Raw genomic sequence first — 27510 nt, 5'->3', positions numbered from 1 at the left:
CACTGGCTTTTGCCCCAGGCACAATAGGGTTAACCAGACTGATCCTCGCGACGCAGATTCTGTGGAAGCCATGGCAAGATTAAGCAAATCAACATTCTGAAATAAAAAAAAAAGCGGCTGGAAACAGCCTCAGATTCTGAACGGAATCTGTCTCAAAATTAGCTACAAATTTAGTTGTGTGAATTTGCGTTAACTCAGACAAAATATTTGTGTATACTTGTATAACTTTGTAGCAGGACAGAAATGCATTGGGTGCTGTTGTAGTGTCAGCTTATCATTTGCATTTGTGATGACATCAAGAGCAAAGGGGTCTCATTGTCTGCAGTTGGCTTCTCTGTTGGTTTGAGTAATAGAAACTTCCCCCCCTGCAAGCCCCTTATTTTAAAGCCCAGCAGGGCAGGAGCTATACAGCTATGTGTGAATGTAGAAGAGGTGTCTGCAAGAGGTGGGATGCCATACCAACTTATTGTTAATGACATAGATGGATAGCAAAGAAATCATCTGTTTTATCATGAAGGTGCTGTGTATGTGCTGATCATCCTACTTTTGTTATCAGCACATAGGCAGAGAAGGACAGAAGCTGACACAAACAGTTCACTTAGCTTTCCTGCCTCCCCTAAGAAACTTGGTACATCCCTCTGCAAGTTGGAGTGCATAAATACACAAGAAAGGCTGCAGCCCTGCAGTTGTTTGTGAGAAGGAGCTGCAGCAGCTACTGGTGATATTGGCAGCTGAGTGTGAGGGTCTGCTCAGCTCACAAGTGTAGTATGGATCACACAGAGGTACTCAAGCCACAGACACTGGATGAGCTCATTCACATTCTGCATGACATCTTTTCCAGTGATAAAGTTAATGTTGAGGAAGTCCAAAATATCATGGAGTCCTATGAAAGTAACCCACTGGAATGGATGAAATATGCCAAGTTTGACCCGTACAGGTAAATATTTGAACTATGAGTGTTGTACAGTATCTGTGAAACTGAATGATTATGTAACATTAAAAATTTATCTATACTATTCTTACATATTTGGGAGATGGTTTTCCTTCTATTCTGTATTTATATATAATTAAGGACTAAGTGAGCTAGCTTTGTACAAATATTTTATCACATCCATATACAGCAGGTCCTTGGCTGTGGTCAGAATTTTTAGAAGATTTATATTATAAAATACAGCTGGATTATGTAAATCAAAAAATGGAAACTTTGCAGCGCTGGCAGATGCCATATAAAATGAACATATGGAAGCTACAGGGCAGCTTGTAAGGATATTAAGGAACCTTCCTCATTTGGATCTGACTTGACAGTAAATATTAGCCAATAACACTACTAATGACTCCAAGGGTTGCATCATTTTGTGTATCTTCATATAGATATCAAGGATGCATCTGCAATTTTGTCTTTTCACAGAAGTTCTATATATATAATCAAAGGGTGATGAATTTCCAATTCCAGCCACATTTTGGGAGAGGTGGAACAGTGGTTTTGACTGGCATGTTAATTGTAGTGAATTGACGAACCACAACCATACTTATGCGTACTAGAATAATCCCATTATCTTGGTTTCAGCCTTAGATGGGTGTAACCAAGAAAGGTGTATATCTTTATTTAGATGTGTCAATTCTATATAGATACAAAAATATGCTCAGTTCCAGAATAGGAAACAATAGTTTGCACTTTTTTTGCCCCCACCTGAGGATGGAGAATTGATTTTTGCATAAACCATGTGTTAGATTAGTTTAGATTAACTACAAGGAGATTTTTGAGTGCACCTGTTTGATTTGTAACTATTGTAGTCCAAAGGAATACATGGAGTTGGAAGCAATCTTGTGGAGTGTTAGAGGGGACAGCCGCAGCCAAGACTCCATGTGTTTCTCACTTTCTTCATCTTGCTAGATTACACAGTTGAGGTTGAGCTTACATTTTTGCACATGCCACGCAGAACATACAGAAATCTGGAGTTCTGGCTGGGTGTGGAGAGGGTGTGTGAGTGCGAGCCAATCGCATGTCATGGATATTGACACAACTACTAGCTCTTGCCAGTTCAGCTTTACAGCAGTGCATGGCTGAGCGCCCTGCTTATCCCAATCTAACCAGTTTTTTTGTTGTTTTTTTTCTTCTACTGACTGTCTAGTCCCTTTTTATTGCGTGTTATTTTTCTGTAACAGACGGTTAACGATCTACATCTAACACTTTACATATTGCTACTGGAAAATCTTGCGCAGGTGACTGGCTTTATTTTTTTATTTTTTTAAAGTTCTGTAGTATATTACATTTCCTGTAACCACATCTTTGTATTTTGATAATTCACACCCTTGCTTGCTAGACCACTTTACTTTATAGGATGAGATGAGTGCCTGACCGCTTTAAGGCTATGGCCCCATGTAGCGAACAGCAGCAAAAAAACTGATGTGAAAATAAATGCTGCAGAAATTTTTCATTGTGATTTTGATGAGTTTTCTATTGCAGGCTTTCTGCTCCTATTACACCTATACGGAAAATGCCAGCATTTCCGCAGGTATAATTAACATGCTGTGATTTGCAAAAAATGCAGGCGTTTTTGAAAAAGCAGCTTTTCTGCCGCTGATTATTTTAATTTTTTTCTGTAATGTGTGGATGGGATAAGTAAGAATCCTATCCGCTTTGCAGGTACATTAAACCGCTGATTTTTTACAATGTGCAGCTTCAGCCTAAAGCGGCGTTCACACTACCGCTGCTGTCCAATGGAAACCCTGGGGAAACTGGACGGGGACAGCTTGCCGGCAGTCAGCTTTAAAACCGATTCATTAGAATAGGTTTTTAAATGTGACCACCAGTGTCCATATGCAGCCTCTCCTGTTTTGCATGAACACAAAGTCCTACATTTAGGACTTTGTGTTCATGCAAAAAAAAAAAAAAAAAAAAAAAAGTTTCCAGGCAGAGAGGCTGCATATGGACACTGGTAATCACCTTTAAAACCCATTCAAATAACAAGTTTTAAAGGTTGACTGACGGCAAGCCGTCCCCTGTCCAATTTCCCCATGTTTTACAAAGGAAACCCTGGGGTGGACAGCGGCGGTAGTGTGAACCCAGCCTAAGGCTAAGACACAGAAAAGCATTGCATTTTACAGTATCAGCCAAGTGAATGAGATTATGGCTAATCCAGTTTTCTGGGATTAGCCAGAATCCCATCCACTTTGCAGAGACTGAAAAACGCTGCAGTTTTTACCATAGCTTTTACGCTACTTGGGGACCTGGCCTAAAGGGGATTTCCTGACCCATGGATGTTGACCTATCTATTGGCTTTTTCATTAATATCTGATCAGTGGGGTTCTGACTCCCGGACATCACACTGAATTGGCTAGCTCCTCCAGCTGGCTCTGGGTGCAGGAAGCTTAAGGGTAAATTCACACGTACTTGTTTTGGTCAGGATTTTGAGGCCGTATCTGCCTCAAAATCCTGACCAAAAAGACGGCTCCCATTGAAATCCATGGAAGCCGCTCAGGAGTTGTTGGGTTTTTTTTTTTTTGTTTTTTTGTTTTTTTTCGGGAGCTGTTTCTTTCAGCTCCCGGAAAAAAGAAGCGAGGTGCTCATATCTTCAGGCTGAGTCGCCTCACGATTCGGCCTGAAGAAACTCCCTCCTCTGGACTAGGCCCATTCATTGGGCCTCATCCGGAGCAGAGTGCATGGCTGGATACTGGTGCAGTGCATCAGCTTTCAGTTGCGGCTACCCAGCTTTTTGTCCGGAACCTGAAGCAGCCTCCACCTCAGATTCCAGACCAAAAAACTACGTGTGAACTTACCCTTACTCCTGTAAGGGACCAAGATCTCCAATGCAAGAGTCATATCATTCACCTGTAGTTTACAGTAGGGTACTTTCATATGCAGCAGACTGTGAAGATATTGCAAAAAATGTCTAACTAAAAATCAGTTCTTCTCAACTACATTGGGTTGTTTTGATAGGAAGAACCTGGATTTCTGCAAATTACATTTAGATGAACAGAAATAATTCTCAGTTGCAGACATTTCTAAAACTAAATCTGAATGTGAAGGCATGCTTACTTTTCCTGCAGCTACCACTCCCTAGTATTTGCTATGTTCTTGATCATAACTTGCCATACACATGCTCACTACAAGCTACATCTCTTCTGGACTCCACCCATGTACCCTCTGGTGACGCAGTCTCTCTCAAAGTAAAAAAGCAGACTAAACAAATTACCTGAATAGTTGATTTTTGCAGCCTCCAGGAGACATCTGTGATGTTAGATTATATATATTATATACAGTATATACTCAATTTCATACGTTTTGGTTTTTTTTTTTTTTTTTATTTAATGTTTTTTTTCCGGCTGCAATGATGGACCAGATGTCACTTGAGCCAGGCTGCGTCGTGAAGCATTATGACACAGGCCCGGCCCACGTGATGTTTGGGATGTCACTAAGTAGGCCCAAAGCCAGCCGGAGCCCAGGAGTGGTAAGTAACAGTGGTTTTTATGTTTGTATCCTCCCGGGTCTCTGATTATTATGCTCTGGGGTCTAAAAAGTAATTGTTCATGGGTGGTTCACTATGGGGTATAATACTGTGGGCAGGGGTTACTATGGGGCATAATAGTGTATAGGAATGTGTATTGTACGCGCAGGGGTTGGGTCGGTTGGGAAATGGAGGGGCCCCCCATCTCGAATGTTCGCCTTGGGGCCTCGCCATTCCTAGTTACGCCACTGCCCCTAAGCATCTACCATATCCCCTTATCCATGATTGTAATGGTTTCCCAGTTATTTTCTTCTACTACTTAGCAGATTCAGCATCATGCAGCAGGAAAGAATTTAGAATATTATATTCTCATGTCTGTATAGAATCATGGAGACTGGGCTGCACTTTGTAGAAGTCACACTGGTCTGTCTCTCTCCTGACTTGGTGTTTTCCAGGCCAGGTACATGACAAGCCATCTCCAATGACATCTGACACATACATAGATGAAGCAAAGGACACCTCTTGCTTTACTGCTCAGGCCTTAGGATGATATACCCTACCTAAAAGACATTAATAAGGCCAGGGGGACCTGCCAGTATCCCTTCTGCACAGTACAGCTTCAGCCCTGGCACAGCTACACTGGCATGGGAATACAGCTTTATAGGGTCGACATCATATAGAAAGAGAACCAGAATGTAGAACATTGAGAACCTGCTACAAGCCATTTGTGCTGATCAGGTCCACTTTGAGGAAACTGGGGGTTGGAGTGAAAGCAGTAGTAAAATGTTCTGTCTTGTTTGGGGGTTATAAAGCGCTACCTCTCTGGAATTTTCACCATTCTTGCATTTTTAGGATCTGACATGCAGACATCACACTTTAATACAATATGAATTGTTACCAAACCTGTAGGCTTACTCTGCAGATACCTGCCAGAGGCTATTCTACTTGAGACAGTGTGCGCTGTTTGGAAAAATCCTGAAGTAATGAAATGTTCTTGCACAAAACTTTCCAGCTGGGCACCAGAGCTGTTCTCATTTTAGTAGTGAGAACATATTTCGACACTCACCATGACCCGGTCAAATCTATGGCCTTGACAGCGGTATGGCAGACACACTTTGTAGTTATGCTTTAACATGGCTTATTTGTTACACAAATCTGAACTTGATTGTTATTGGCAGCTTCATAAACTATTTTTCAGCAGACTTTTTAAAGCGCATCTTATACAAAATATCATTGATTTCTTACCTTGTTATAGGGAAAAACGCAGAAATTAAACCTAAAACTGAAAAATAAGTTAAAGTAGAGATGAGCAAACACTGTTCGGAACAGCCGTTCCGAACAGCACGCTCACAGCACGCACCCATAGAAATGAATGGAAGCGGGGGGTTAAGCGGCCGGCCGCCGGCAAAGTCTGCGTGCCAGTTGCTTCCATTCATTTCTATGGGAGCGTGCTGTTCGGATCGGCTGATCCGAACAGTGTTGGCTCATCTCTAAAAGTAACTTTCCTGACAGGACTGTATTAGAAAATAATTACACTAGCTTTGCCCCCATCCGCTCGCCCACCATAAACCTGTCTTGTGCGGTTTCTCTTATTCTCTTATTTTGAGTGCAACTCTATCAAACAAACAGATCCCAAGATTCCCCTGCAGCTCTTTGGTGTCATACTGCAACCCCCAAGGTGCCAGAACTATGACTTCTAGTGACAAAGACTGAGCAGTTTTCAATCCTTTTGCATTTAAAAGTTGCTGCACCCCAGGGATCTGTGTGACTCCACTTTACAGAAAGTACAAGATACAAAGGGGCTTATTAGCATAACCGAAGGAAAAAAAACTTTTGTTATTGGTAAAACTATTGCTAAGGCAAACAATGGAAGGGGGTGGGGTGTGTGGTTTGGGGGTATGTGCGTCCTTGGGGTCTCATCGTTCTTGTGTGGGTGGGTGTCTTGGGTGGGGGGGTTAAATAGTCTTTGGGGTCTCATCTATCTCTTGTTTGGTGGGAGCTGAACACGTATTGGGCAGTGATTTCCACAGTGGTCTCCTCTTCTCCTAGTAGGATGTAGAGTTTCCTCTTCTCGTCTGCAGATGTGAAGTCTGGGATGTGGGCAGAGAGTCTTTCAAAGTAGGTGGCCCTTACAGCTGAGTATTTGGTGCAGTGTAGCAAGAAATGGGCCTCTTCTAGGGGCGCTTAGTTGCAGTGTTGTCACAGTCTGTTTTCCTGTGGCTTGTATGACTGCTTGGCCGCCCCGTTTCAATCTCTAGATTGTGGGTGCTCAGGCTGTTTTTTGGGGAGGTTAACTGAGAGCTGATCTGCAGTACCTGATCTGGCCACTACACAGAACAGCGCTGTCTGCTTTCTGCTCCTGGTTTGTGTATCAGCTGCTAACAGGTAATTTATGGGGGTGATCATTGTCAGATATGGTACTGATGGTATCAGTACTTTTAGCCCAGAAATCTCCTTTATGTAAACTTGATATGGGGGGGGGGATATATCTTCCTATAAAAGGATTTCTACCAGGGAGCTACAGGGTACAATTATGCCCTTGAATCTGTGACCGGCTGAAGCTTGTTGAGACTTGACTAATAGTGCAAAGTTTTTGGGCCATGCACAGAATATTCTGGCAGCTGATACAGATAATGTTTGGTTAAACAAGCTGCCAGGCCTGATTAAATATTTCACTTTCCATTGAATTTGCAAACTTTGTTACAAAAAAAAGCATAAGTGGTAAATGTAATGGAAGTTGCATCAGTTCATTTGAGATTTGGGGCTTGGCACTCTATTGCTGTACTAGAGACTCAATGACATTGTCTGTAATAATTGGATATAGACCTTTTTAATCTTTCAGAATAAGCACATTCTGGCAAGCACTGCTTTCAGCATTCTGGGACATTGACTCTAATCTCTTGCTCTATACAATGACCTCATTGTTCTATTAGAAGAAAAAAAAAATATCTTGTAAGAACAAACTTGTGCCAGAAGTACAATGCTAGGAACCATAGTCAGGTACATTGCTAATATACATATAATAAGCATTTACTCCATAGAGCTTTGACAGTCTCTAAAGCAAGATCACACCGACTACAACTAGATGGTAACTTCACTCCTTTGTGATGTCTTCCTCAATACAGCAATTTATGTTGCCTTAAGGCGCAGAATAATAATAATATACTATGATTTGGAGCTTTACAACCAGTGACCTTATTTACATGGTGTTCTGAACCTGAACAGGTTATCCTCAACATTTATAGTGTTCCAAGTTAACATTAAAATCCTGTAGCATATGTGTAGTTGAACGTCCATTCTTCTGAAAGTTCCTAATGAAATAACACTACATGCAGACACCATCTGAGGGAGATTAGGAGTCCGCTGCATACAGTTATATTTTCATCTCCATATTGCAGTATACAGTAAGCCAATCTGACCTCCCAGGGGGTCATGACTCATGAGCCTTCAGCAATACTAGCACTGTGCAGTGTTGCAGTCCCAATATTGCTGCTGATATATACTTGTCACATGTGGAGTATCACAGAGCCTTGAATAAGGGGGGGGGGAGTGGTAGGTCTTTGCATACATGAGTGTGGCCATTATCACTGGTTTACGTACAGGTGGCAGGAGTGCACCATTGTGGAAAGCAGAACTGCTCAACCTCTCTCTAGTAGTGGCTGCTGACAATTGCCATTTTACTTTACGTGGATTGATTTTGTTTGTCCCAAAATCTCCTCACAGGTTCCCCTTAAACCTGTGCTGGAAATTTTGGGAATCTAGATATAAAAGAATTGTACCTCCAACTACTATAAAGTTATATGTAGTGGTCCATTTTTGTTTTAACATTGATCAACAGATACAAAAGCAACACCTTTCTTTATTTCAGAGACATGCTAACGTCCGTTTTTCTGATTATATTGGACACTTTTACAGCAATCTGAATGAATCCTTACAGAAGAGGAGTCCTAAATGATCCGTAGTGTAGGAAACTGTTAAAGTTTAGCTTCAGTTCAGTCAAAGCCAAAGAAACCTGCTGACTTGTTTATCCTGCTACGTTAGTAACAAAAAAAAAAAGTTATGAGCTAATCTGAGGTCAAGAGATCAGCGAGGACATGTTTGGTTTGGAATTGATAAGTGAAAGGGTTGGAGGGCTTTTTTTTTTTTTTTTTTTCTCTTTCCCCTTTGTATGCTACAGAAAAATTCTTAATTATGCAAAATCCCAGAAGGATGTGGCCACAATGGTAAGTTTCTGCACCTATTAAAGGCATCTATATGGCACATTTCTTGATTTGGAAGGCATTTTGGACCTGACGGACTCCCATTAATATTTGGCTTAATAAGGTTAGGTTCACACATTTACCCGGTCTCTGCCTGGGGATTCCATTCCCCATTCCGCTTTTAAAGAAAGGACAGAAAATGGGGAGAGCGAAAAGCGCGTCTTAGAGGACTTCTCTCCGCATTTTCTGCCCTTCTCGTGCAGTAACCAGGCAACCCCATTACAGTATATGGGGTCTGCGGAATTCCGAAGGTATTTTATTTATTTATTAAGTGGATTTAGTTTCTGTTCATGGTCTCCCCCAAGCAACCCCACCCCCACCCCCCGAATGGAAACCCAAATGCAAGTGTGAACCTGGTGTAAGCTGTGCCTAGTGTATATGATAAAACCTGAGAAAGTAAAAGCTGTGATGTGACATCTAAGGTACAGTACGGTGTGTCCTAGTAGCTCTTGTCCCTTTTTGTCTCCTGTTCGGTTTCCAGATATTTGGTATTGAGTAAGTTCAAGTGGGCACTGAAGTCTCTTCTTGATCTGCCAATACAAATACATTGAACTTTGGGTGCCAATGATAACCATCAGTTAATACTTCATCATAATAAAAATATTACATTTATAGGGCAGGTTCTAGGATAATAAATGACTCATATTATACAGATTATACTGAACAATAATAATAGTGGTTGGCACTCTGCTGCTTTGGAGATTTTTCAGCTCCATCTGTGAAGCCAATTTAGCAGCCATGACTGCCAATGAGCAATGATTGGGAAACAATGTTTTTGGGTACATAACATTGCTGTACTCAGTTGGCCTGTGTAAAAGGCCCTTACATGTAGCAATCATCACTGTGGTATGGGAATGGATATATGGTTTATCCCTATACAGTCTGTATTTATCAGTAGTGAGTCTATCAGGTGATCGCCGCACCTCTCCAAGGCCAGTTATCAGGAATAACCATGTCTAAACACTGTATTCCCGATAATTGGCTTGTGTACAATTCTCTTAATGGGGTGTGCTTGCTGTCATGTTATGAGACTGTCTTTGCACCTCAAATGTTGAACAACAACTTAAGGAAAAAGATGATTAAAAGGAATAAAACCATGCATCACACAAGCCAAAATGAAAGCTATATACTGACACACTATTCATTTAGCTAAAGGTGACAGGGCAGACACACAGCACAATATTAAGTTTTACTTGTGTGCAAGGACTGGATCTGGATTCAGCAGAGTTTCAACTTTGGGTACATTTTCACATATGACAGCAATTGAGGTGGACACTAATGCAATCCCTGATCTAGTTCCTTTTAATAGACTGAGACGGCATGATATGAACAGATCATGCTATCAATTGTATTATAAGAAAACAAGTTAACCTGATCTGTGGTGGTTAACAAGGGACCCCTGACCTTTGTTTCTTGGGGACCTAGAATGCTTTTACTGAACCTTCGGCTAAACTACTTTTATGATAAATTGTGACTTATTTCTGGATGTACTTTGTTAATCCTGATGGAGACTTTCTTTTAGGGCTTCTTCACACAGTGGAATAAATCAATGTATATTTATCTGTTTGTTTTGCAGGTACACCAGGAACTTAGTGGATGAAGGAAATGGGAAGTTTAATCTCATGATTCTCTGCTGGGGTGAAGGACATGGCAGGTAAAATATTAAGAATTATTATGTACTGTATTATATAAAGCAATGACAGCCACTGATATATAAAAGGTCCAATAAATTGTACATTGATAGCCTGCCAAATGCACTTCCTTAAGATAAGGTAGATCTGGAAAGAAAATGGCACTTCTGATTCATGTGGCTATGAAACCTAATGATGCAGTGTGACATCTGGATAAGTCACTTGTTTCCTTCCTCCACTTCATGCTACTGATACATTGCATACTGATTGCAGATTCCAAAATTTTTATATAATCTGACCTTCTCTTGTCTTTAAGGATCACAAGGGCTGGATTGTATGTAGGGCAAAATGTGCAGTTGTAGTTTTGTAGGAGTAGAGGCAGAGGGGCTGGTAATGCTAGGGTTTTTTTTTTATCAACGGGCCCTCCAATATCAGACTACCTCACGAGAACCAGGAAGTAGATAGAAGAGTGAATCAAATTGATAAGGATACGATGCAAATTATAAATCTCTCATCACGTACACTCACTTTTGAGGAGGAAAGGGTTTTAAAATATGGTTTATCTTTTGTGCCTACACCCCACTTCGATCTTTTTTTTTCTTGGGTTAAGGACCTAAATTTGTTCTGTAGGAAACTCAAGTGGAAGAAATTTTTCTGTTTGGCTGATAAAAGAACCTGTGATACCTTGGGGGTTACTGCAGAGGATCTCCCCTCGATTAGGTTATTGGGGGGGCCTCTGGGAAGAAGCGAACAGAGAAATTGGTGAGGGACCACTCACTGAACTACATGTACCCTCAAATAGGTTTCCTCCACTATCGGATGATACAGTGATAGATACGTTCTTGACAGTGACTGTAAACCAACTGTCCAAAATTGCAGGTGAAGTGGGGAGGCAACATTTGGATCGATCTAATCTGTCCAGGGAGGAATTAAAGATCTTACAAAATGTGCAGTTGACCTAAGAGCAGAGGAGTAGCTAGGGGTTCAACATGGCAGGAGGGGGTGGATATGTCCAAGTGGGCCCACAACTGAGGTATACTAATATTATTACTATATGGTGACCGCATAGTAGTAGATAGCGGCTCTACAGACTACTTGGGTGAATACAGAGCAGTAACATTTAGTGACTTACAGGTCATGCCTCTGACTAATCATTCACATTCCCCATCTCTTCCATATGGATGGTCATGACCACTTCTTCCAGTCTTTTTAAAGTTTGAAGTACAGACATCTTTGGCTCCCTACTTTTCTGGCCACCTAACCCACATTGTCCGCACCTACACTCCCATCCTGCCGCCAATTATAAAATGTATGATATAACCACCGCATAACTAATCTTTAAATTAATAACTTCCCTGAATATCCCCTTTAAATGGTGCCCCAATGAATAATTGCCCGTGTGTTTAATAATTAAAAGGTTTAAAAGAAAAAAAAAAATTGTGGTTCAATCCCTCGGGCCCCCAGGATCAGATGTTTGAATAAACCATGGACCCTGTGTAATCGATGTGACCCCTTCTGTTTACATAGTCATTCATCTTCTAGCAGCCATGTAATGTAACTACAGCCTATTCCTATACACATCTATGTAACAAGACTGTAATAACATGACACTGTGACTATAAATGTGGGGCATTAGCTTTAATAAAGCCCAGGTATCACCTTAATTAAATTAATTGTTCCCTTACATTATGCTCCTGATTTGCCCCTGACATATATATATACTGCACCCCTAATGACTCTTTATATAAATGGCCCTTTATATACCTCCACCCCCCCCTTGTATTCATGATGCTCCCTAACAGCTCTTATATAAATGACTCCCCCCCCCCCCCCATTGCCCTAATGCCTCTTAATAAATCCACCCTTAGTTATTTCCCTTATACTGTTAAAATACCCACAACTGTACTAAATAAACAGTTGTACTCCCCTACCTGCAGTCCTTTGAATGGCGCCACCGCTTCCTCCCTGTCCACACACGATGTCTGTCTCGGCACAGGAGGCGCGATGCTGTGACGTCATTGTGCCCGCCTGTGCCGAGAAGCAGACTTCTTCTGTCTGTGTCTTGTAAACTCCAATCTCGTTAAAAGTAAAGCCTATATTAATGGCGGCCCCCTCTGTTCCCCTGCTAGCTACGCCACTGTTTAAGAGCCAGTGGCCCCTGAGCTCTTCCTCGTACTTTATCTTTTTTTTATATGACTCCGCCAATAATGGGAAGAAACTACTGCACACTGGGACAGAACATGTAGTATAATTTTTACTCATTAGTCCAAGTTCCTCTAGTTCAGTGGTCTTATCTGGAAACTATTACATTGTAAATTCTAGGGCTTCTTTCCTAATCCCTGACATAAGCGCCCTTGTTTCCATCATTTTCTAGTTCCTACCAGTTTTTCCTTTCCAATACACTAAATTGAATTTTTTTATTTTTTTTTTTAAAAGCTTGCGTTCAATATTCTTTAGACTTGCTGGTACATACTTTGCCTTGAGCTATCATAGCGGTGTCCCTTATCTAGCAGTTATGTGCATTCCCTCACGTATGGAAAATGCTTACACTTAAATCTCCAATAATGAGATAACATAATATTTTTTTTTGGCATTGTCTCATTGCACTTTTTATATATATCTATATATCTATATATATATATATATATATATATATATATATATATATATATATATATATATATATATATATATATATATATTATAAAGTCAATTAACAAATAACAGTGTGAAATCCATAAATGCCCTTTAAATGGTGGCTTTTCCCCCCTCCCCCTCTCTTGGCCCTATCTCAGTAGGATGAAAGTCGAACAAACCCTGAATAACATGTTAAACAATGTTGCAAGTTTGAAATCTGCTGACTAGTGACTTTTATCATGGTAGAAGTGTATGTGATATATCACACTACAGACACCTAGGTGAAGGTTCAAGGTATACTTCCAACAAGAGAAGAAAATGTTTTTTGTTTTTTTTTCTGTAGACTGATCTAGCAGTCATGACTTGTTCCTGACCTCCTGTTATACAGATTAACGTCTGCTACTGTAAATCAAGCCAAACCTAGATTACCATGGGTTTCTGCAGTGATCTAGGTTAGGTTTACTCGAACCATACTGTGTGCAGGAAGACCCCACATTCCTGCGCACAGTATTCTGCCCCATAGTGGCCCCAGCACACATTATGCTCCATTGTGGACCACCCATAAACAATTATTATACTCTTTTCAGACCCCAGAGTATAATAATCGGAGACCCAGGGGAGGATACAAACCTTAAAAAATAAAACCCACTGTTACTTACCTCTCCCTGGCTCCAGGCACACTCCCCGCTGATATTAGCCACCTTCAGTGATGGAGCAGATGTAATTAGAGCTGGGCTTGGGTCACTCCAGCAGGTAACGGTCAGGAAAGTGTGCGTGTGTTACACTAATGTATCTATTGTCCTATAATGGCCATAAAATGTAGTTTCTAAAGACTATTATATTCTGTAAATGCCATGATGGAAAATCCAATTCTCAGCTGTTTAATTGCTTCCCCCTCATGCAGCAGTATCCATGATCACACCAACTCACATTGCTTCCTGAAGATACTCCAGGGCAATCTGAAGGAGACACTATATGATTGGCCCCAAAAGAAGTCAAATGGCGCTATGATCAAGAAGTCAGAAGGAGTACTGAAGTTGGATCAATGTGCTTATATTAATGGTAATTTCCACATAATCTGCTTGTTTACCTCTCTTGTGATCTGATAAATGGAAGTTCATCATCTCATGGATATTTATTGGAGTTTCTATGTTGTTGAGCTAAAGTATATACTGGGGGGTGGTGGGGGATTACTTATTGCCAGTGTGTTTAAAGTAGCCCATGTACACTACATGTATTTTGGCCAGACTCTCCAATTTTTTGCAAGTTTGGCTAACCATCTAATGTGTATGGTGATCTATGTGTATGGCCAGTTTAAGACTTCCCATGTACTGTACCACTCATCCAAGTTCAATTTAGTTCATCCTCCAGTAATTTACACTAACTTTCCTTTAAATCTGAATGATCTGGATCTGTTTTGTGGCATAAACATCATAATATGTTTATACAAGAGCCTGTGTGTCTTAGTTGACGGCCATTTCACCTGAATTAGATCTGAAAAACAATAGTTTATCTGCTACTGCCGTAACTTTCCTTTAGACGCTATGACAGGATTGACTTTGAAGTGATACAATCAGAGGGTTTATGTCCAAGGTAAGACTACAGATTATCTAGTCATTGCTGTGTTATCTGCCATGTGCACAGATTACCCACCCGGCTTCAATCACACCCCTCATACAGCCAATCGCTGGGGAAGATATTAAAGCAAACAAATAAAATAATTAATATATTTATCTCCACAGTTTATTACGGTGTTTTACTGTCAGTGGAATCACCACACATTGATACACAGATAACTGGGAAATATAAAATGAATATTTCAAGGCTATAAAAAAAGTGGACTTTAAGTACATGAAGATCTTTTGTGGGTAAAAGTCTAAAACTGGCCATTCACTTAAGATTGTAAAGCCTAAAGCTATTCCTTGTGAGTTCAACCCCCTCCCTTCTTCCCAATCACGTGCATGCTGGGCTTTGCAAAACGTGCCTGTGTTTTGGATAGGGGAGTAAGTTGCAGCTAGACCTCTCTGCCAGAAACTTTACTCCCAGGAGAACAAAAGGGTAAAGCATGTTGAACTCCTACAACCTTGTTTCTTTAACCCCCTGCTCCATCGGTTGTTTATCGGAAACCAAGCACCCCTATACACATTAGATGTCTAGCAGATCCCTCTGAAATGGGTCAGTTCTGCCAAATTGAGTCTTGGACCAGCTTAAATATAGAATGTCAATAATGTTTATATCAGTTTAATTGGTCCCTTTGGAACGGTCCAAGGAATGAAGCTCCACACCGTAACTGTAATCCTATGTATAGATATGTGGCTGTTTACGTGAAAAGGGCCCAGATCGTCGATACTAATTATAGAGAAAATAGTCCAAAACATATTTGGGTAAAAAAATCACAATTTTGTTTTATGCAAAAAATTTATTTAAAAATGTCAAGTTTACAAATTTGTTGAGACTTTTAAGAATATGAACCATAGATTTATGAGAAAATATTTGTCACCCTTGAATTCAGACTCTTCTAAAACTTTCTGAAGCTTTTCTAATGGAAGTGGGGAGAACAAAGATTATAAATGATTCATCTAGTTGGATGTGTTTGAAATTTTTGTAATATAACGTAATAATGTTTACTATTGTCCTGTAATAATCCAGAATTTTTTGGTGGGATGCTACTTAATTGGAATGGAATATGGATTTTAGATGCCATGGGCTGAGATCCATATGCATGTTGTTCTACTTTCAATAGCAACATACAATTCTATTACCTTTTTAAAATGCCAACATCTAAAGACTATGCCCTGTAACTTCTTCCATGCCCACTGAAACTAAATATTTTGTTACAGCAATTTATAGAACTACAGTATGACAAAGTTCTGTGCACTTCTCCATTCATTCTTGTTTTTTCTTTGTACTGTTAGATTCCCTTGGGCTTCACAGAGTGGAGAACCCAAGTCACACAGAGACTGCTGTGAGCCTTCACTTGTACAGTCCTCCATTTGACCATTGCCGAACTTTTGACCAACGAACAGGACACACAAATACTGTAAAAATGACTTTCTGGAGCAAATTTGGTGAACGGACCCCACTGGTGAGTGTTAAACTATTATCCTGATGACTATTACTATAGGCTAGGAAAGATCGGAGAACTGTACTAGACTAAACCATCTGTCAATCATAGTAAAGAAGACCCACAACTTGTTCTAGGATTGCTTTAAATCTTTCACTGTATAAATACGTTGTATTTTCATTCAGGGATCCATATTGCTCTGTGTGACTGCCTAAAGCTATATTGCCAATACAAGCTTCATTGACCACTAGGTGCAAGCTCTATAGTCACCATTTTCAAGAACATGACACTGTTCCAAAATTATGTTTGTATTTATGATTTACCTTTTTCATCACTGTATATGTGTAAGCCCTTGGGCAAAAAAACAAACAAACTGGGAGCCCCCATACCACCTGTGGCAAAGAGGTCCCACTTGATGGCCTATTTCAGACAAACCTATACGCATAGTATCTGTGCATATATGTATGATTCTTTCTTTTGTGATCTATGTTTCTAGAGTCAGGTGTTAGAGGTCCCAACACTATAAAAATTAGAAATGTTAATGCTTTGTAAAAATAGATCTTGACCTTTTGCATGATTTGTGATGGCCAACTTAAAGAGGAACTTTCATGGGTTTGGACACAGCCAGTTCTATATACTGCTGAAAAGCCGACAGTGCACTGAATTCAATGCAGTTGGCTTTCCCAATCTGTGCCCCGGGTAAAGAGCACTGAATTCAGCACACTGTCGGCTTTCCAGCAGTATATAGAACTGCCTGTGCCCAAACCATGAAAGGTCCTCTAAGTATTTCATAAGCTTGGCTGACATACATAGTCTGCTTGGGGAGGGGGAGAAAGAGATTATAATATGACAATGTATGGGGGTGTGCATGCTTCTAACAACCATTTCCCAATCTCAAATGGCAACCTAATTCTTTTGACTTCTTGTTTGCAGGCAACCGCACAGTCCCAAGAAAACAACTAATCTTCTATCCAGAGGAATTTATTGGAATTGTTCTTGAAATACTGTGGAGCCTTGAAGGCCATAAAAATCTTGTAGCCTCTGATGTTCTTGACCAAACTGTACATATACCCTCAGTAGGACTCACAAGATGGCAGTTCTGGAAAGACTTAAATTTCTCCTCAGGGTGTAAGCCTTAAATAGTAATAAGTGATATTTTAAAATGAGAATATTTTTCATTCTATTTTTAAGGATTTGTGATGGAGCATGTCCTAATTTTAACCTAGCAAGTTGTTTCTTAGTGTCAAATGCTAGTTCATTTATGTGGAAACTGCCAAGATTTCAATGTGTATAGATTTTTAATGCTCTTGTAACAAATGTACATTTTGATCTATATATATTTTTAGAAAACAAAAAAGTTGGCATATGAATTTGGAATCTTCAGCAGGAACAATAAAGTTCAAATTCATTATTTTGTTCTTCTTTCTCTTACACACATCTCGTTTTTGATATACATTGTATATGGAATTAAAGTTGTCAACTTCATACACTTTGGCACTTTTTTGGTGCAAACTGTGCTATTCTATCTATTTTCTGACTCGCGACACTCTTAAAATGGTGGGTGTGAATCTAGGCAAGCTGGGGTTTGGATACCGTAGGGTCCACATGGAGTCTTTTGGTTAGGATTTTGAGACCGTATCCGCCTCAAAATCCTGAACAAAGACGGCTCCCATTGAAATCAACGGGAGCCGGTCAGTTTTTTTTTTTTTTTTTTTTTTTTTTCCTGTGAGGCGGTTTGTTCTGGCACCTGGAAAAAGAAGCGAGATGCTCATTCTTTTAGGTGGATTTGGCTCGTGACATCCGCCTAAAGACACTCCCTCCCGACTAGGACCATTCATTTGGGCCTAATCCGGAGCGGAGTGCGCGACTGGATGCCGGTGCACTACATTGGCATCCAGTCGCAGCTACCTGTAATTTGGACCGAAAAGGTCTAAAAGACCCCGTGTGAACTTACCCTTAGGCTGAGTTCATATACGTGTTTTTTGGGTTTTTTTAATGGTCAGGAATCCGCCTCAAAATCAGAACTCTATTGGGAGGCTGATTTTGAGGCAGATTCCTGACCAAAAAAACCATGTGAACGCAGCCTTAACCTGGCACTTGCCCCAGAAAAATAGCATGAATTTTAATTTTGACACAGAATATAAAATAATATATTGAGGTTCCTACACCACACTACTATCAGTTTGAGTGACATTTAGGAACTCCTTTTAACATTAACGTCATAAAACTTTCTAACAATATATAGTTATTTTTAATGTCATGTGCGTAATCACTTACCAGGGGAAATCTCCATTTAATTAAGGTGATCCTAATCTATGTTTGGGGCTGGGTTATGGTGAGACTCCAAGTTCTTATTCAGATGTCAGCCACAAATCCTCTCCTTACGACAGATCTAATGAACTAGCAGTATTATAGGGATATATGGTGCTGTAAGTTTGGTTCATTAGATCTGCAGTCAGCTTGGGGTTTGGGACTATAATACAGACTCCCTACAGTCATCTGAATGTAGATTACTAAATTACTTTTTAAGGCTACAGTTACACTGAGACTTCTGGAAGTGCTACTGCCAGCTGTAGGCCAAAGGAATACTTTGAGCTCTCTGCAATCTTGTAGACCGCAGCTGTTACTTAACTGTTAAAACCAATTCATATTACTACAAAACCTCTCAGTTAAGACCTAAGGTACAACTACACAGAGCATTGTCTCAGTGGACTTGCTGGCAGCAAAGTGAATGAGCTTTAACCAAACCACCTCCTTACGCTGATTTTCAACCTACAGTAACTTTGCTGTGGGTTTTCGACATGGCTTTCAGCCTTTGCTGTGTAAAATTTTTAAGCCATCAGATATCTGCTGTGACTGCAGAATAAATACTGCTGCAAAAAGCCATCCATATTGTGCACTCACTTTACAGCAGTGGAATTAAGAGAACCCACTGACTATTGTGGATATCGCTTAGTCGAGGTTATGTAGAACCCCTGGGCTAATATATAAAATTCTGTTATGTTATAATGTTACAGTAACACACTTAACAGAAATTCACCAGCCTAAACTATATACTTCCTGAGCAGCTCTGTGGTAAAATAAAACGCACATGTTTGGCACACATTATGGAAAAAATACCAGAGGTACAGAAAGCTAGTTCAAAGATAAAATGCACATTCCACTCTGTATGTCTCCCACTGGGTTTCCTTCTTTCTGATATTTTTTCCATATTTATAGGTACAGTAATAGAGAAGGCTCTCCTGTAAGTTCTGCAGTTGAAAATAACTATTTGTCTCCAACATGTCCAAAGTGGTGTAACAGAGGGAGGGATCTCTGGCACTAATGGGTTATTATGGCAGCCAAAGGCCCAAATAGCGTAATTATGGAGAAAAATCTACATCAGCTATAACTGTTATAAAGAGGTGCATCTCCTGTCAATGCAGGGAATATAAAGACTTGTGGTGAATAAATCATAAATCTATCCCATATTGTTGCTAGTTTGCCTTTTAGCACTATAACAAAGCTCTCAATAAGTTGTCTAACCTATGATGATGAGATGGCTTACAGTGTGTGTGTGTGTGTGTGTGTATCTATATCTATATATCTATATATTATATATAAAAAAAATTCATAAGAAAAACTTAAAACAATATAATAAAGAAACTAATTCTAAATCAAATGTCATTTTTTTTTTTTTTTCTAATACATTGTAACTTTATGGGGTTAAAATTAATGGTCTTTTATAACCCCAGTGAGGCTGCTTACATGTTTCACTAATATTATGCCAAGCTGTACTCCATGCCGACTACTCTCCCCTCTGGTCCATTTGAGAGGGATTATGCTTTATCTGCGATCTCTTTCACTCCTGCAGCCCTTACCACCCTTAATAAAACCATTGAGGCTGATGAAGTAAAGCAGCTAATAAAGGATCTCTCCAATGGTTTTATGTATATGTGCACAAAGGGTTGACTTACCCCCCCCACTTTGTAAACCTGTTTAACGGCTGGGACCCCCATCCCCGACTCTTTCCTTCACTTCTTCCTTACTCTTATCCTAAAGCCTGGGAGGGAACTAGACTGCAAAAATTTTAGACCCACAGTGCTTTTGAATCCTGATCTCAAACTGTCCGATATAGGCCTTACGATTTAATTTATTTCTCCCTTCTCTTATACATAAAGATCTGGCTGAGTTTGTCCCCTGCCAGCAAGATAGATGTCACCTCCAAGTCTGACTCTGGTGCTCAGTTTGGATGCCGAGAAGGCCTATGATAGTCTGTGTCGGCCCTTTTTGTTTGCTATCCTGGAGACCCTCGGTCTGCGTGGTCTATTCTTAATGGTGATTAAGGGGGTTTTACACAGTCCCTAATGCCACTATTAATCTACCTTATGCCTCTTCTGCATCGTTCACCCTTCGCAACAGTACATGACCAGGATGCCCATTGTCCCCACTTCGTTTTGTCGTGTGCATGTAACCTTTAGTAGTGCCATTCCTATGCACCATGACATGAATGGGGTGAGGATAATGACAAAAGGTTCAACTCTCTATATTTGCTGACTATATCTACCTGATCCTCCATAACATATTACTCATCTTACTCTTTCTAATTTTCTTACTCTTTTAGATACCTTTGGTGGTCTCTTTGTTATAAAATGAATGGTTCTAAATCCTGAGGACTTGCCCATCCAGATTCTCCCCTCACATTTAACTTGATTGCAGGCCTCGTTTCCCCTATAAGTGACAGGACTTCTTTTTAAAATGCCTAGGCATACAACTTACTGAATTATTTTCCAAGTAAACTTTCCCCCTCTTCTGACCGATAGGTGTACTTCTCACTAAGTGGCAGATCCTTCCTCTGTCTCTCTTTGGCCAGATATCTGACATAAAAATCACTATTCTGCCTAAATTAGTCGATTTCTTTGAGACCCTACCCATCCCGTCCCTATTATGGTTTATACAGGGCTCTATACTACATTTTTTGTGGGCCAGAGAGAAAGTCAGAATTTCCAAATTGCTTATGATAACTCTGAAGCATAAGGGTGGTCTGTCACTCCCCACTCTGCTCCTTTATTACTGGGCAACCTAGCTCAGGAGGGTCGTGGCTTGGTCGACTCTCTTAGCGTACTCAAAGTGGATGGAAATAGAAGACCTCTGGTTGACCCCTAACTACCCCAATTCTCTACTTTGATTCACTTGTTATTGCCAACCCTACACATCCTGTTGGGTTTGATGGCCTTCACCAGAGATGTGGGGTGCACCTGTGCTTCCACCTCTCCTTCCAGAACTCCTCAATACTACCCACCCGGTGCTACCTCTGCAGTCTCAGGACCTTGGTTTGAAGCCGGCCTTTTTTCTTTTTTTTTTTTGCTTTGCTGACATAATTGATTATAAATCACGCTCCTTTCCTCCCTTTGCTAGCTTTGCGGCCTAAGGGAGCCTTCACACAGAGTAAACGCTCTGCTCATTTCATACGCACATATCACATTGAAAGCAATATGTAAAAAAGCCTCCCATTGCTTTCAATGGGGAGTGCGTGTATGCCGGCACCCATAGAATGGGATCTGTTTTAACGCCTCTCACTCTGAACGAGTTTTACGTTCAGAATGACAGGGTTCCCAAGAAGCTGAATAGCGATGGGGACACATGGTGGCATGACCCCACAAAAAAGTATTGATTATTCAATTACTCTTGGTTCAGTTATTAATCAAATTGGAGTATTAATTAAGTTTGTTAACCTATATTTTGTCTCCCCCTATTCTCTGAGGTGAATTTTGTGATGATGCTTACCTGTGGAGGGTCAAGCGAAGGTCAGCTGTGCAAGCCACGAGCAGCTTCTTGAAGATTCTTGATATTCTGCCCGGTAACCAGTTCAACAGCTGATTGGTCAGCTGTTTATGAAGTTCAAGCGTGGGTTTTCTGCCTGGTAACGAATTGGACAGCTGATTGGTCAGCTATACATGATGTTTAAGTTTTGATTTTCTGCCTGGTGACGAATTGGACAGCTGATTGGTCAGCTGTGAGAATCGGCGGGAAAAAAGTAACATAAAAGACTCATCAGTTCTTCACTCACCTGTCAGTCATCTGGAAGCAGCTGAAGAAGCGGACACCCGCCCTCCCTATTGCTACAGGACTTGTTGCGATGCTTTTTTAGTGGGGTTTTAGTCTCCCAGCTATTGCTGGTAGGACTGGAGTTTAACATAATTTTAATGAATTTCATTTGGTTTGGTTTTAAGGTTCATATTTATTGATAATTTATTAAAGAGATTTATTTATTGTAATAATTTTTGGTTTAATATTTAATTAATTTATTGATTTTTGATTACCCATAATAAAGCATCGCAGCCAATTATTTCCACAAAAGAAATGATGTCTGTGTTTTTATTTATTTATTGTTTTGGGTTTATATAACTTGTTTGTTTTTGTTGGGGTTTATGCCACCATGAGCAGAGCGTTTACTCCGTGTGAAGGCTCCCTAAATTTAATCTCCTCCTTTCCAGTGAACTATCATCAGTGAATCATCATACACTCAGATTAGCCATCTAGCACGTTTTGTTTTCCAGGGTTCCCTCGTCCAAATTTTTGAAAAACTGTGGAATTCTCTACAGTGGGCCTTATCTCAGAAATTTATTGTATGCTTTTAGACTCTGTCAGGCGAGACTCTCTCAGATCTGTCTTGGACTATCATTTGGGGACGAGTGTCCAAGACCTCTGTGTTACCTATATGGAGAATTTGCATTTTTTTAATGCTACTATACCAGACACTTGCTGGAAATGTGGTGCTCATGGGGCTAACAAATTTAATCTTTTCTTGGTCCCGCCCTCTAATCCAACTATGTTGGTGACAAATACAGATCTTGATAGACCGGGTTTTGGGCCTTTGTCACCCCTTCTCTCCTGCATGTACCTTCTCAATCTACCCATGGAAAAAATCCCTTCACCTACTGTTATACATTCTCACCTATGCACGCCTCATACCTAAGATTTGGAGACAGAATTGCCCCTCCATCTCTGGAGTAGTTGAATACCAGAATAAGGGTAAATTCACACTGGGTTTTTTGGTCCGGATTTTGAGGCCGTATTCACCTCAAAATCCAGACCAAAAAGACGTCTCTCATTGAAATCAATGGGAGCCGGTCCGTTCTTTTTTTCTGGGAGCCGTTTGTTCCAGCTCCCGGTAAAAGAAGCGACATGCTCATTCTTTCAGGCGGATTCGCCTCGCGACATCCGCCTGAAGACACCTCCCTCCTCACGACTAAGCCCATTCATTTGGGCCTAATCCGGAGCGGAGTGCGTGACTGGATCACGATGCACTGCAATGGCATCCAGTCGCAGCTACCTGTATGTTGGACCGGAACTTGAGGTGGCCACCGCCTCAGGTTCCGGTCCAAAAAAACCCGTGTGAACCTGGCCTAAGAGACAGAATTCCCCCTGAACTTTTCGTTGACATGACAACTTGTTCATTACCATATGTATTCCCTTCCTTTTCTTTCCTTATGTTCTTTGTCCTGTTTTTTTCTCTACTTCATTGTTCTTATGTGCATTAGGTTGTGAAACTGTATCATTTATGTTATTAACTGGTTTCTATGCTGCGTGATTTTTACCTCATCTCTGTTTTACATATTTACAATATTACAATTTAGAAAAAAAAAAAGTAATGGCCTATAAGGTGATAGAATTACTCCTTCAGGCCATGTCCTACTAGTCTCAGCCGGCGCTTTCCAGTACTGTAGACATAGGCAAATGTCATGGTGACATTTAAGATACTGTAAATGACTCAAGTAACTTCCATTTCTCTCTACCCTTCTAAGGTGTCACGTCTCTGGAGTAGTTTTTGATTTGCTTGGAAGATTAACTGACACCTCATGCTGCAAATTCCAAGGATAACTATGCAACACTGAATACAGTACACAAAGGGTTTGGGAAATCTGCAGCTGTAAGGGATTTTTGGCTTGTAACCCATGACTAAGGACATTTGGCACTGTAACTTACATGTGGGTCAGTCAGTGCATCAGCAGATTTATAAATATGTCTATGGTAACCACTAGCCGTCACTGTCAATTCCCCCATTAAAGTTCTAATATTGAAATACTGTAGATGCAAGATAAAGTTATACATAGAAATAGAAAAATCTAAATAATTCACATTTACATAACCAATATACTTGGGCATACCTGGAAATTCTTAGGTGAATGAAATTTGTAGAGAGGGTTAGCCAAAAGTATATTCTGTAATGCATAACATGCTGCGATTTTTTTAAAACGTACATAGCTATTTTTTTTTTCTGCAATGTGTGTGGATGGGATTAGCCAGAATCTCATTCACTTTGCAGGTACAGTAAAACAAAGCAATGTGGGGCTTTAGCTTTAAAAGTTTTTTTTGCTGACTGTTCAGATTACTGAACTTCTAAAGACATGAAAAGGGGAATTAAAGGTTGCTGGAAGGTGAGGGATATGCCAGATTTTAAGACAAGATAAGATAACATAATCCTTTAATAGTCCCACCAAGGGGAAATTCAGTAATAATTAGACATATTACAAAATCTCACGTTTTAAAGGACATCTATGATCCAAATTGAACATTCACATGAGCTTTGCAATAAACTGGTCAGAAATAAATTTAAAAAAAAAAAAAAAAAAAAAAAAAGGCAGGTTTCTCCAACACCAGAGCAGAGGACTGGACTAGGCTGGGACAAGTATTTTTTTTTTTTTTCTTCTAATGGTTAACCTGGACAAGACCTTTAAAACCCCATGCACACAACAGTGAAATAAGGCCGAGTAATAGAAGTTTTTTTTCCCGAAGTCCACATATTGCATTGCACACACTATGGGCAAGATTGGTAGTATTGGCTTCTTTCTTAGGGTAAGTTCACACAGGGTTTTTTGGTCAGGATTTTGAGGCCGTATCTGCCTCAAAATCCTGACCAAAAAGACGGCTCCCATTGAAATCAATGGGAGCTGGTTACTTCTATTTTCCGGGAGCCATTTGTTCCAGCGCCCGGAAAAAAGAAGCAATATGCTCTGTAAGGATTGGAATCAGGGTCAGGCAGTGCAAAGTGACACAGCTGGGAAAGCAACACTGTGCAACTAATGACAAAAGGGGTCGTAGGCCCTGCAGCTATAACTATGCTGTAATATCTGAGATGAGGCAGACCAATGCACTTCCTAATTGAAGTGCGCCTACCACGACTCCTTACACTTCTATCCCGGCGGCTAGGATAAGGGAAGAGGAGGCCCTGAAAGTCCTAGGGACTGGAGTCACGGGGTCACACCTAAACAGAAAGCACAGTGTAACTGCAATGCAAAACAAAAGACTAAACAGCATGGAACCAGGGAGGACCACAAGTCCCAGCAAGACACAGAAGAGAAGGCGAGGTCAGACGAGCAAGAGGTCAAGCCAGGAGATATAATAAAGGTACCGAAGCAAAAGACAAGGGATAGTCAAAAATACAAGCCGGGTATATAACCAAGGAACAGACCGAATACAAACAGACAGGGAAACAGACTGAGCAGGGGGACCAGGAAACACAAAGTGAATGGCTGGCAAGGATCCATGCCTGGGTGGGGTTTAAATAGCAGCAGAGAACACACCTGATGGCTAATGACATGGAGACTGAAGGCAAGGAAAAGATTAACCCTTAATGACCTAAGCACACCCAATAGAACTCCTAACACGTCTCCCAGGGAGACGCCGCGCAGCAAGGAGACCGCGGCGACTCCGTATCCTGACATGCCCATTCTGAAATTTCAACAGCATGTGAAATTGATTGTCAATCAGTGTTGCTTGGAGCTACATTGTGTTGCTTAAGTGTTCCCTTTATTTTTTTGAGTAGTGTATAGATAGATAGATAGATAGATAGATAGATAGATAGATAGATAGATAGATAGATAGATAGATAGATAGACACACAGATATTATAATGTGGTAACTTTTAAATATAAGAAGGAAACTTTATAAGGAGGGTATTGTTAAAGATAAGATAATCCTTTAATAGTCCCACCATGGGGAAATTTCAGTGTGTTACAGCAGCATAGATAATACAGATACAGGATAATAAACAGTAATATATTACAGAAGGAGGCGCACATAAACTCAGAAAAATACTAAGAGCTAAGGAAGAAAAAGAAAAGAAAGAAGACTTCAGGATCATTTAGCTCTCTCTCTTCGCTTGGTCTGGCGTAGGGGCTATTATTTATAAGAGGGCTAATATTGATCATGTGGACTATTATTTATAATTGGAAATATTATTTATGAGGAGGTTATTATTAATAAGGGGGACTATTTATATTGGAGCAATACTATTTATGATAGGGGGCTATTATGGATAAGAAGGAACTATTACTGATATGGGGCCCTATTTTTAATCAGGAACCTTTATTTATAATGAGATGCTATAATAACTGATGAGGGGGAGCGTAAAAGGAAATGTAGAAATTCTAAGGTATTCCAGATATGGTTGACAGTTGAGCGGTAATACAGTGAATATAAAGTTCATATTAAGGTGGATATATCAACTCCACCACCTGGATAGAACTGGTGAGAACTCCTTCTTGTGAGATTCCTGTACTCGCCAAGGAGGGATGAATACGGGTGTGGACGGAGGACATACAACCCACAGTAACAATATGGCTTTGTTTACTAGTTCTTTTATGTACCAGAACAACAAAGACCAGGTATTGTGCTGGATATGCCAGGAGGTGGGATAGAGTACACAGTGAATTGATCAGTATATAATTCTTTTGTGTACGAGAACAAAGACTTGGGAAGGTGTCTGGGGTCAAACCATAAAAGTCAGGATAAAAGGCCATCTTTCCATACCTGGGAATATACAAAGACATTCCATCAGAGAACTACAATTATCTGATGGTTTGACCAATCAGGATAGGCCACATTATAGTCAAAAGCTATAATGTAGATTAAAAGAGGCTTCAGAGGTCATAGAACGGATTAGAAGGTCCTCACTATCAGAAGTCCTGAGTGCAGAGCATCTGATTACTCCAATACAAGCAGGCTTAGTATATGCCTTTCCCTTTAAAGAGGACCTTTCATGGTTTGGGGCACAGGCAGTTCTATATACTGCTGGATCTGTGCCCCAGGTAAAGAGCTTTCGGTCCCAGTACCGTAGCTCTTTACAGTCTGAAGAGCGTTCCTGACACTCTGTCAGGTACGTCCTTCTCTACAGCAGCGCCTATTGCGCTGTACAGTGAGCGGGGAGGAACGCCCCCCTCAGTTCCTCCCCGCTCACACTGTACAGTGCGATAAGCGCTGCTGTGGAGAAGGACATACCTGACAGACTGTCAGGAACGCTCTTCAGACTGTAAAGAGCTACGGTACCAGGAATGAAAGCTCTTTACCCGGGGCACAGATCGGGAAAGCCGGCAGTGCGCAGAATTCAGCGCACTGCCTGTGCCCAAACCATGAAAGGTCCTGTTTAATACAGCTCTCTAGCTCTGTCTCTCTCTTCAGAACCACATCTCTCCATCTCCCTCACCTCT

General features: G+C 40.6%; 1 protein-coding gene across 1 annotated transcript; it reads left to right on the top strand.

Moving 5' to 3' along the window:
* Positions 1-692: 692 nt before the first annotated feature.
* CDO1 (cysteine dioxygenase type 1) lies at positions 693-17069 on the top strand. The gene is made up of 5 exons (XM_075272264.1): positions 693-937; positions 10284-10361; positions 13880-14037; positions 15891-16060; positions 16973-17069. Exons 1-5 carry the CDS (start codon positions 768-770, stop codon positions 17000-17002), a joined length of 606 nt encoding a protein of 201 aa, XP_075128365.1. The 5' UTR covers positions 693-767; the 3' UTR covers positions 17003-17069.
* The last annotated feature ends 10441 nt before the right edge of the window (positions 17070-27510 follow it).

Source organism: Leptodactylus fuscus, chromosome 1, assembly GCF_031893055.1.
Source record: "Leptodactylus fuscus isolate aLepFus1 chromosome 1, aLepFus1.hap2, whole genome shotgun sequence".
NCBI classification, from domain to species: Eukaryota; Metazoa; Chordata; class Amphibia; order Anura; family Leptodactylidae; genus Leptodactylus; species Leptodactylus fuscus.
Note: the sequence above shows the minus strand (reverse complement) of the source record. Positions and strands in the feature narration are given on the sequence as shown.